This window comes from Phalaenopsis equestris, unplaced genomic scaffold, assembly GCF_001263595.1.
Source record: "Phalaenopsis equestris unplaced genomic scaffold, ASM126359v1 Scaffold000352, whole genome shotgun sequence".
Classification (NCBI taxonomy): Eukaryota; Viridiplantae; Streptophyta; class Magnoliopsida; order Asparagales; family Orchidaceae; genus Phalaenopsis; species Phalaenopsis equestris.
In genome coordinates, this window is record NW_018164794.1 from 794,252 (window position 1) to 807,006 (window position 12,755).

General features: G+C 38.8%; 1 protein-coding gene across 1 annotated transcript; it reads left to right on the forward strand.

Annotated features, from left to right (window-relative positions):
* Nucleotides 1–2,949: 2,949 nt before the first annotated feature.
* On the forward strand, nt 2,950–6,516 carry LOC110026138 (formin-like protein 4). The gene is made up of 2 exons (XM_020726964.1): nt 2,950–4,804; nt 4,992–6,516. Exons 1-2 carry the CDS (start codon nt 3,888–3,890, stop codon nt 6,385–6,387), a joined length of 2,313 nt encoding a protein of 770 aa, XP_020582623.1. The 5' UTR covers nt 2,950–3,887; the 3' UTR covers nt 6,388–6,516.
* The last annotated feature ends 6,239 nt before the right edge of the window (nt 6,517–12,755 follow it).

Here is a 12,755-nt window from a genome sequence, read left to right on the forward strand (position 1 = left end):
TATGTGCTAACTTTAATTACAAAATTTCATACGGTTCAGAAGCCATAAAAGCCTCAAAAGCAACATCAAAGACGTACAAAGAAATAAATCATCATCTACAAATATCACATCAGATAATTTAAAAAGCTATAAAGGCCAACAAGAACCGGTACAAACACTATAAGAGATATTGTCACTATAGAAACATGAAATTCTCCTCCTGAAAGTGTGGCGGGAAAAATCTAGTATTTCTTCATCTCCACTGAAATGTGCAGCAGGAACAAGCAAAAAAATCCTAAGTCACATGTTGGGTAGAGACTGAGATAACTTTCTTCATCTCATTAATGTGAAAAAAGATCATGTTGTTCGCCTGCTACGCAGGACGTAAATGACTTTCTGTTGCACCGCAATGTGAAAGAAGATCCCATAGCTCGTATGATGCGCAGGACGGAGATGACTTTCTTCTTCGCCACAACGAGAAAGAAGATCTCGATGTTTACCTATTACGCACGACGAGAACGACTTTCTGCTGTACTGCAATTTGAAAGAAGATCTCATTGCTCGTCTGTTATGCATGACAGGGATGACTTTCCTCTTCGCCGCAATGAGAAAGATCACGTTGCTCGCATGCTACGTAGAGCAGAGACAACTTTATGCTGCACCAAAACATGAAAGAAGATCTTGTTGTTTGTCTGTCATGCAGGACGAGGACAAGCTTCCTTTTCATCGCAATGAGAAAGAATATCTCATTGCTCACCAACTACGCAGGATGGGGACAACTTTCCTCTTCGCCACAATGTGAAAGAAGATCGGGTTGCTCACCTATTTCACAGGACGGGGACTACTTTCCTCTTTGTCACAATGTGAAAGAATATCATGTTGTTCGCCTGCAACACAGGATGACGCTTTTCTCTTGGCCGCAACGAGAAAGAAGATCTTGTGGTTGGTCTGGTACGCACGATATGAACTACTTTCTTCTCTTGGGAAATCCTATATCGACTATTAGGCAAGGATGGTGACTCCACTTTCTTTCTCATTTCCTTAGCCTCTATTTATAGTCTTGAGATTAGTCATAACATTACACGCAATTGAATAAAAAAAAAACAAACTTAAACATGTTAGTATTCTTTTATCGTTTGATCTTCCATCTTCAATCTTTTGGCTTTCCATCTTCTAACCTATGGTATTCCACCTTATATAAAAAAAAATTGAAAAGTCAGAATTGCTCATTAAATTTTACACTTATGAGAACGTTTGATAAACGTGTTATTAAAAAAATTGAAATCTATCATAATTCTCTTGTCATTTGATCTTCCGTCTTTCATCCTTTGGGGTTTCCGCCTTCTTGCATTTGGTATTTCACCTTATCTAAAAAAAAATTGAAAAGTCGGAATTCCTCATTAATTTTTATATTAATACTTATGAGGGTGTAACGTTTGATAAATATGTGTTATAAGAAAAAAATAAAATCTCTCATAATTTTCTTGTCGTTTGGTCTTCTGCCTTCCATTCTTTGGCTATCCGCCTTCTAGCCTTTAGTATTCCACCTTATACTAAAAAAAAATATGAAAATCAGAATTCTTCATTAAATTTTATATTAATACTTATGAGGTTATAACGATTGATAAATATGTGTTAAAAAAATACTGAAATCCACTTAAATTTTTTTTATTATTTGATATTCCGCCTTCTTTATTCCAATTAAAAAAAAAAAAATCAACTTCAAGCCCGCAGTAAAAAAAAATCTTAATTTTTTGTCCCTTGCAAGGATTGAACCGCCACCCGCCAGTGAAGAAAAATGCCTCTACCAACCGATATTTGCTTCATCATATAGATGTATATATTAGTATTATTATACAAATTCTCACAATAATATAATATATACTCATAAGTATATATATACATGATAAAAAATAAAAAACTTTATATTTTAATATTTTCGGACGATGAAATTGATATCACTCAAAAATAGAGGGGCAACTAATACACCGTCAATAAAATTCTATCAACCAACACAAATCTCGAGGCATTACACGGATCTTGAGACGATTTTTTGAGCAATAAATATTCAAACATCGAAAAAAAATAATCTAGAACTCCAATTTCAATAAACTTAAAGTCAAACTGACTAGCTCGACAAGAAGAATTCAATGTTATCAAAATTAGTCCACTCCAAGTCAAATCAAGATCATATCAAGTCATTATACCACTCTTGTAAGATTTTCCGGACATATTTGAAAGGTCAAACGAATATCGAATCCGGGGAGTCATACTCGAATTGAGCATCTCAACAAGATGAATCTAACGAGCCCAAGATCACTCAATTCAGACATGATTAAAGCACACTAATGTCCTCAAATGTAGTCTAATTGAAGAAGCTCTCCATACCGTCTGATCAAAGTAATTCATATTCCTGGATAAATTGCACTAAGAACACTATAAATAGAGTCTCACCCATCTCATGAGAGGGGAGGCTTGGGGCTTGAGAGAAAACCTAAAGCTTTGAGAAGGAACTGAAGTCCAGCACCGCCCATGTCGTCGTCAACCACTACTAATCGCTGTCGACCGCTTTCGACTATCGTCGACCACTCCCGACCGCCGTCAACCGCTTTCGACTATCCTCGTCCACTCCCAACCACCGACCGCCGTCAACACTATTGTCACCGTCAACCACCTTCAATCGTCGTCGACTACCGCTGACTGTTGTTGATTACCAGCAATCACCATCAACCACCACCAATCGGAAGCCGCTAGTCGACGTTGTAACTTGAAAAACTTAATAACCATTTCCTGTCTATGGGACAATAGACTCTTTAATCATCAACCTATAGTAGATTTTTATAATTAGGCAAAACCCCGTGATTTTTTCCCTTTTACGGGTTTTTCACATAAAAACTTCTGGTATCATTACTGATTATTTTCTTTTACCTGAGTGTGTGCTGAGTTCTCGTGCAACGCTAAGACAATAAACCATTACTCTACCGCCGCAAATTTTCTAGCACGCATCAAATATATTAAGGAGACTAATGGTTTGAGTAAAATGCCTATGATCTATGTACCAATATGGTGGATTTTGAAGCTAAGCAATGGTTAAATGATCCTAACGTTCTGGAGTACTTCAATAACATTCAATTGGATTTGCTGAGTACATGGAGCACAAGATTTTTATGATGCTTCAGCTCGGACATCTAAAACCAAGCGCTCAGCTGGATGTGGTAGAAATGGCACTTATTTTAAACATCATAAATGACATTAAGTTTTTGTGTGTCAAAGTATAATATTGGGATAAATGGAACTTCCACTGATGCTTAGGAACCTCCTAACTCTAAAAGATGACCAGCAACTTCAATAGATCCCTCAGTGAAAGCCAGCATTTGATCATAAATCTATTAAGAGCACTCAAAACATAGAAAGGCTCTGATAATAGGAGGTCCTTGAGGATTAGGATGATCCTCAGCACCAGTGAAAGTAAAAGTATCATTAATATGCTATTTAAAAGAATATGCAATGTGAGTGATGCAAACAAAAATACTTAGCTTCTGTTTGAGAACGTCTTTGATTTTCGTTTGGTTACACTGAATGCTGCCGCCTGAAAGAATTTACGGTGACAGACGTCAGATATTGCATCACAAGAACATCAAAATTTTATCATTTTAGAAGGGAGATAACAAGTCTAGGTCAACGCAACTTTCTAAAGAACTTGACGGATTCAAATGAAACCTTAAGCTTGCTTAGTTTGATTCCACTTGCCACAAGCAAGAAACTACGCACCTCGAAACGAACAGCAGCTAAAAAACAAAACCAGAATAGTTAGAATTCTTCCTCCTTCCTTCCACCTTCCACTCTTGCCCAATACAACAAATCCCTCCCTCTCTCACTCTCTCTCTCTCTCTCAATTTCCCTCAATCATGGATTCAATCGCCCATGCACGGCTTGCTCTCTCTCTCCTTCTCCTCCACTCTCTCTTCTCTCCATCCCTATCTTCTAATCCTCTGCGCCATCTTCTACAATCCGTCCCTCCTCCCCAAAACATCCCGACTGCCCCCTCCACCACTGTCCCCCCTCTCCCCATCTCTCCTCCCCTTCCCTCCTCTCCTTCACCGTCAGCACACAATTCCACCAACAGAAAAATAGCCACTGCGGTGGTAGCCACGGCCGCAAGCAGCTTCCTCCTCTCCGGCCTCCTCTTCTTCGCCTTTCTCCACTTCACCGCCAAACGCCGCCAGCTAAAACCCGGCCCTTTACCGCCCTTCCGGCCCATACCGGAAGCCGCTCTCAAGGGCGCAATCTCCGATGAAAATGGCCTCGATGTCCTCTACTGGAGAAGCCTCGATGACGCCGGACCGAGGCGCTGCGATCATTGCAACAGTCTTCTTCGAAAATCGCCTGGCGAGGAATACCGCCTCTTTCCGGTGAAGCAGGACGAACGCCAACACCAAAAAGTCCCTCTTTTACCTTCCGACTCTATCAATTCGTCTTCCACGGCGTTCGCCGCCCAGCCACCGAGTACTCCTCCGCCTCCAACTCCGCCTCCGCCGCCGCCGCCGAGTGCTCCTCCGCCGCCACCTTCGAAGCCTCCCGCGCCTCCAAAGCCGCCCGGGCCTCCGGCGCCACCGGCTAAAAAGGGGCAGGGAACGCCCCCTCCGCCGCCTGCCCGGCGAGGAGGAGGTCCACCGTTGCCTCCGGGATCTTCATCGAAACCGCCGCCGGTGCCGGATGGGGGGAAGGAACGACCTAGGATGAAGCCGCTGCACTGGGACAAGGTGACGCCGGCCAACGCGGGGCATTCAATGGTTTGGGACAAGATCACCGACGGATCAATTAGGTATTGTACCGTTTCCGATACTACTTCTCAATGGCTGTTGTTTATTTAAAATTTTCTCAAGAACATGTGCATCTGTAAATCAGAAATTAAACTAAATTTCTCAAATATTTAGTAATTTATTAAAATTTGATAAAAAGGATCAAACCTTCTAATTCGCTCTGCTGCTTTATAAATGCTCACTTCTCAGGTTCGATGATGATATGATGCAAGAACTATTCGGCTACGCCACCACCAACCGCAAATCACCGAATTCCAACTCCGCCGCCATTAAACCAAGCTCCCTCACCATCATCCCCAACCCCCCTCAAATCCGCCTCCTAGAACCACGCAAATCGCAGAACATATCCATCATCCTCCGCACCCTTGCCGTCAGCCGCGAGGAGATCCTTGAAGGCCTCCAAGACGGCCAGTCGCTCGCCGCCGACACGCTGGATAAGCTCTCCCGGATCGCCCCCACTCCTGAAGAGGAATCGACAATCCTTTCCTTTACCGGCAACCCATCTCACCTCGCCGATGCTGAATCCTTCCTCTTCCGCATCCTCCGCACCATCCCCGCCGCGTTTCCCCGCATCTCCGCCCTCCGTTTCCGCCGATCCATCTACGAACCCGAGATCCTTCACCTCAAGCAGTCTTTACAAACGCTCGATCTCGCCTGCAACGAGCTCCGTACCAAAGTTCTATTCATCAAGCTCCTGGAAGCCATTCTTAAGGCCGGGAACAGGATGAACGCCGGAACAGCGCGTGGAAACGCGCAGGCGTTCGATCTCACCGCCCTCCGTAAGCTCGCGGACGTCAAGAGCACGGATGGGAAAACCACTCTGCTCCACTTCGTCGTCGAAGAGGTTGTGCGGTCCGAAGGAAAGCGTTGCGCCGCCGTCAATCGCAGCAACAGTTTCCGGCGATCAGCGAGCCGGAATGCTAGGAGCTCGGTGGAGCAGGAAGGGCATCGGCAGGCCAGGCAGGATAAGGAAAGGGAGTATATGATGCTGGGTCTACCCATCGTTGGGGGACTCAGTGTAGATTTTGCTAATGTGAAAAAAGCCGCCGCAATCGACCACGATTCCGTCTCAAGCGGTTGCGAATCCCTAACGGCACGAGTTGCGGAGATCCGGCAGTTGATGGGAAGTTGGAAGGATGATGAAGGGGAATTCGTGAAGGAAATGAGGAGGTTCGTTGATGCGGCGGTGGAAGAGATTGAAAAGGTTAAGGAGGAGAAGAACAGCGTGATGGATAAGGTGAGGAGGACGATCGAGTACTATCAGCCGGCGGCGTCGAAGGACAAGGGGGCCAAGCAGCTTCAGCTGTTTGTTATAGTGAGAGATTTCTTGGGGATGGTAGATCAGGCTTGTGTTGATATTACCAGGAATCTGCAGAAGAAGAAGCAGCAGCGGCCGACGCCGCCTCCGCCTCAGCCGTCGATTGAGGAAGCGCCGGTAAGATCGCCGGAAAAATTGCCGGTGGGAAGACTGGCGTCGGTGAAGGAGGAGAGGATTACTACCAGGTTTCCAAACTTGCCGGCTCGGTTCCTGTCCGATAATTCATTGACCGGTTCTGATTCGGAGGAGGAAGAAGATAGCTTTTGAGAGGACTTCTTTTTCAATACTATAAAGTTTGCATTATTAACATTTTAATTGGTTTATGAAAGAAAAAAAGATTTTGCAAATTTAATTTCAATGCTTTGGGGCGGATTTGTAGCCACGGTTTGAGTAAGAATGTAGATGAAGCAATGCATTGGGATTCATTTCAATAATATTTGACCATCTTTTTTAAGTTTAGTAAGTAATAATTTTAAATATTTTTTTAAAACATAAAAGTTAAATGAATGAACATAATTAAACTCATTATTTTTTAAGTTTAGTAAGTAATAATTTTAAAAAAAAAAATTTTAATATAAAAGTTAAATGAATGAACATAATTAAACTCATTTTTTTTAATGTTTATGAATAAAGTTGTTTGTTATTTAACAAATAAGTTATTAAATGCTCTATATTTGTGTTATATGTTGAATTCTAGATTATTTGTGAATCACACTCAAAGAATAGAACGCAAATAAAAAGAGAAAATATAAAGAGAAAGAGAGAATGAATATTAAAAATGATATATGAATGCATTCAAACTGTCAACACGAATCTCATTTTTCGTGTATAAGAGCAGCCCAAGGCAATGGCCGAATAATCAAGGTATCATGATACAAGAACGTGATCCAAGCCGACTATTCAAACCATCGGACATATTATAACGAGAGATTCAATCGGAGGGTCATGCCTATATTCTCGAACCGCCTAAACTCTTCATAAGGGCGCCCAACCGCAGCATATTGGTCGACCAGTCTTTTACTTTGGTAAGCACGACCACCACTCGGCCTGTCGCCTTGGCCAACTGAACTTAAACGTGTTGACCAACTGGTTGCCTCCATATTTGAATGCAAATTATAAAATAGATTTGGTAACAAATCATCACGATTAAATTACATTAAAGACGATTCCCATATTCATTATCTCCTTTCTGTAATTGTACAAATACACCACTATAAATGGGAGGCAAAAGGACGGATAAAGGAACCTCTCCCTGTTTCTCTGTAGGGACTTTCTCAATTACTTTTACTCTTTATCATCCTCCTTCTCTTGAGATGCGTTTCCATAAAGAACAATTTAGGATTTAACATCTTAAAAGGTGATGCAGTGAGCATGGACATGCCCAGACGAGAAGCGAAGCTAACTACGAAGGAGAATCTCGCAGAGAGAAATAACATCCATGGAGTTTAATAGGAGACGGTTTACCGAGACATATAGGAAGATTTTAGGCATTGTGATGTAAATAATGGACTAGTTTGAAACTCTTCGAACGGCCATGATCCTGCAAAATGCCCGGCTGCAGCCCATGGAGGGCCTCCTTGATAATCCACCAGGACCCCAAGGGACCACATCATGTGGACCGAGTGGAAATTGCTCAAATGATCATGAGTAGCTCCTTCTTCTGAAAGATCCTGGAAATTGTGCCCCCGGCAAAGCTCGGGATTCCTCACTTTGATCCCTATAAAGGGAAGAGCAACCCGACCGACCACCTCGCTTCTTTTGAAGCAATTGTCGAAGTCCTACAGATCGATGACATCATGAAGTGCTGGCTATTCTTGACCACGCTGAAAGAATTAGAGCTCTGATGGTTCAATAACTTATTAGATGGAGTCATCCCGTCGTTCTTTGAATTACGAAAGCTCTTCCTGACGCATTTTGCTAACGTACATAAACCCAGGAAGGACACTAAAACCCTGCTTTATATCAAATAAGGGGAGAATAACCTGAAAGCTTACATCAACTGTTTCTAAAAGTAAATGCTCGAGGTAGAGAATTTAGTGCCCCTCATCATACCTGAAACAAGGGATCTACATAAAACAATTTGGTATGACCTGAAATTATTCAAATCAAGGACCTTCATGGAGCTATTGGAACTAGCAAATGATGACATCATCATCGAGGAAGACCTTATGGAATCCTCAAAAATTAAGCTTAAGGTATCTGACCATCGACCACAATAGCAGAAGGATTGGAATGATGATAGAAGACCAAAAAGTGACCGAGCCCTTGACTATCGATCAAACGACGACCGAGACAACCAGAAGAGCAACCGAAGCTAGCTGTGATGCCCCTCTGATCAGTGGTCGACCAAGTACTTTGAGCGGCCGCACGTGTACTAGGAGACACAAGGTTTGACAACCTTGAATGTGTCGATGGTTGAACTAGTCCATGCCATTCAAAATAAGGAATACTTCAAGAAAGCTCATCCGCTGAAGACCGCACCAACACAACACAATCTGAACAAATATTGCTCCTACCATCGGGACCATGGGCACGACATAGAAGAATGCCATAATCTCAAGATTTGATAGAGGAGCTCATCCAAGACAAAAATTTGAAAGATTTCATCGTTGTTGGAGCCCATACACAATGGCAGGGAGAGGCCCCATTAGAGAGGCCCGCAGATGGACCTGTTCGACTAGACAAAATCTACCTCACTGGGATCATCCCGGCTTTCTTTGGTGGAGGTGGAGGGTAATCCCGACCGCCTAAAAGACACCGATTGAGAAAGCCTCCGACCGTATTTTCAGGCAAATTTGATCCGAGTCATCGCTGATTATCCTCTAAAGTATGCGCTTACTCAATTAGAACATCTTGATTGATTGTTGAAGTTGGTGGTGGAACTCAGTGAGTACGACATCAAGTACATTCCCCAGACGACAATCAAGGTGCAAGCAATCGCCAATTTTTTTTTAAGACTTCTTTGAAGCAAGAACAACACGAAGGAGACTCGGTCGTCGACAGGACCTGGGTCGTACATGTCGACAAAGCATCCAATCAAGCAACTTTCAGATTGGGATTGGCGTTGAGAAGCCTAACCGGAGAACATATCTATCAGTCTATCACAATGGAGCTTGAAGTTATAAATAACCAAGCAAAGTACGAAGCGTTGATCGCGAAGCTTCGCTGGGCATATGAAATTGACTCTCAAGATTTGTTGGTAAAATCAGACTCCTTATTGGTAGTCAATCAAGTCATCGAAAAATTCAAGGCTCGAGATGAGCTTCTAATCAAATATCTCTCCAAGATGTGAAAGGAAATATGAAGATTCAAAAGCATCCGAATAGAACATGTGGGCCGCGGAGAAAACCACGTCAATGATGTTTCAAATCATTTCTCTTATTATTTTTAAAGGAGCCGCTAGTTTGTTCATCGATGTACTTGATACAAACTAGTTAAATGTTAATTTGAAATTCATTCAATTGTTTATTTAATTAGATTTGTAAAATTATTTGTTAATAACTTTGTATAAAAAATCAAATACCTATTTAAATTTTTAGTTTATTTACTAGTTTTTTATGAAAAATTAAGTACAAACTTTTTTTAAAAAAATTTATGTACAAAATCACATACTCATTCATATTTATTGCTTTTACAATTATATAAATGAACCAAACATAAAAGAATTGAAGTAAGCTAAATACGAACACATATGTGAAAACTCAGCTCAAGCTCAAATTGAACATGAATAATTTATGATTTGATGATGCCCCAATCCATGACATACTCAACTCTAATGAAAACATGTATTTCAACTTTCAAAAGTTAAAAATGATAATATTTTTAGATGATACGAAAGATTTTGATGATATAAATGTAAAAATTAAAGTGTAGGTGTCAGATATGTAAGTTGCAAGTGAGTCAATATTTTGCAACAATTTTAGTAGTTTTAAATTTTATGTGAATTAACCTATTTCTTACCTTATTGCCAATTGACATAGTTATTTAGGTTTTGTATTTATTTAGTTTGTTATTATTTTATTATTCTTTATTTGTTACTTGGACAAGGTCAATATTGCAATTCTTTTTTAACAAGTGATATTATTATAAAAGCTCTACGCCAATAATAATAATAATAATAATAATAATAATAATAATAATAATAATAATAATAATAATAAACTCAACTACCTCCAATTGTCATTTAGCATGACCATGTTCATATAAGATAAAAATATTTTGCAATTATAAATAAATTTTTTTAAGAAAAAATTAGCTCAGAGGAGAAATATTTGCGTACATAAGATGTACGCAGTTTTTTTAAGAAAAAATTAGCTCAGAATAAGGGCCAAAAATACACCCAAAAAGAATTCAAAATCAAAAGGCAGACAATTGAAAAAACAAACTTAATCCAATCCCTTATCATATAAGAATCATAAATTCTCCCTATCACTATGTCCTTCACTGAAAGCATCCTACAATTTCATAATCATTTCTCTAATTTTTCCCAATTAGCATAGAATAAGGGCCAAAAATACACCCAAACAGAATTCAAAATCAAAAGGCAGACAATTGAAAAAACAAACTTAATCCAATCCCTTATCATATAAGAATCATAAATTCTCCCTATCACTATGTCCTTCACTGAAAGCATCCTACAATTTCATAATCATTTCTCTAATTTTTCCCAATTAGCATTTAAAATTCAATTATTTATATATATTTGCATCTCCGGTAAAGTCTTGATACCTTTCGATGAACACATTGAAGTATTGAACCCAACAAAATATAAATTGATTTTAATTACTAGGCAGGAATGCATGTGAATTAGATTCTTTTCCTGACAATAAAATCATTTTGATGCAAAGGGTGTGTTTGGGGCATCGGTATGGTGTCGCACGGTATTCTTTTATGTTAGACAAAAAATATTTTGTCTACATTTTCAAAAAGCTACAGTTGATAGTCATGTTTTGCAACCTCACCTGCTAAGTAAGAAAAAAATTATAATAGCCATCGTAATTTTTTGAACAACAGTTTCATAGCTGCAATTACCCCGAATAAACCCCAAGTCTTTGCACCTCAACATCAACCATATGGTTTTCAATAAGTAGCTTCCGATTAAACAAAAGAATCGTTACGGCTAAGCTTTCATGTCAAATAAACTCACATAAAGATCCCAAATAATAATATCAGGAGCAATAACAGAAATAATTTATCTTTCATGATCCTAAGATTCTATGTGATTACCACAATAACTCACACTTCAGCAACTAAAAACACATATAAATCATAGCTCGCTATAAAGCAAGAAAAAAAAAATACAATAATTCATATCAACATCCAAACATCAAGTTTATAGAAAAAAAGAATAATCATTCTTAAACTACCCAATCTGTATTCCCTATCTAATCAATAACCCTATAACTCTGTAGTTAATCAATTCCTCCAAATTCATGATGTAGACACCCATATAACCTTAATCATGTAGCAAACCTCATCTTAGTATGAGAACACTCACTTGAGTTTTGAGCCTAAATCATTAAAAATAAATACTGATAAAAACATAGTTTCCTACATGCATCTGAAATCTATTTGAAAGATGGGATATTTCAATTATATACAAACTCACACTGAGTCACTAATAATCCATCAAAGAAAAATACAAATAGTGATAATTAAGCATAATTGTTAACACACAACAAAACTTTTTTTGGAACAAAGGAATTATATCTAATAATCATGGAAGACTACAACCATGAATACAAAGAAAGCTATAATCATCCAAGAACTCAATCACAACCGGCAAGCCTCAAACTCTACCTCATTCGTACCTTACCTTTCCCTGAAACCAAAAACACACACGAATAACAGATAAGCGATAAGCCGTGTAAGTTACATAAAACCTACCAATGAATTCAATGCACAAAAGAGAAAAGTAAAACCAATATAATTCATGTTAGTGTAAATACTTATAAGCTTTCATGTCACAAAATTCAGGGTTCATAACAGAGTTAATAAATCGTACAAATATTAAATATTTAAATTAACAAAACAAGAATAAGTAAATATCACTCAAAATCCATGCAAGTAAGAAGCTTTCTAACTATTCAGACAGAAAATAATAATAATAATAATAAATAAAAGGGTTTTTTTTAAAGATATTTCAAATTTCTTTTAAGTGAAAACATATTATGGTTGTCATCTCACCCATATGTTAATATAAGATAATATAACTCACCTTATACCTCCCTTTTGGAACCCCATATAAAGGACAACAATTGACTTAATCTCCCATGTAAGATAAAGAATATCCAATCAATTCAATCTTTATTTGCATTTATACAATCCATAAGGCAAATAATAAAGCCAAATTTTCTTAATTTCCAAAAAAAATCAGATGAGACATCAAGATCAAGTAATATATACAGATATACGACCTGAATTTATAAAACTCACAGAATAAAGTATTAAACTTATGTTAAAGTGTTAAGTCAATCGGAAATATTGACTCACTTCTAAAATGCATAGAATCACCAAAATGATATTATAGACTGCATAGAAACATGCATAAGGTAAAACTCCTTGAAAAAAATAGAATAGAAATTATTGTTGAGGTGTAGAAAAAATGCAACATAAGTATCTGTAAAATTGTAAGA

Excerpts from the sequence above, each read along its gene's own strand:
- LOC110026138 (XM_020726964.1), top strand. The coding sequence starts at position 3,888 with ATGGATTCAATCGCCCATGCACGGCTTGCTCTCTCTCTCCTTCTCCTC. Across the intron at positions 4,805-4,991 it reads ATCACCGACGGATCAATTAG|GTTCGATGATGATATGATGC; the intron begins GTATTGTACCGT and ends CTCACTTCTCAG.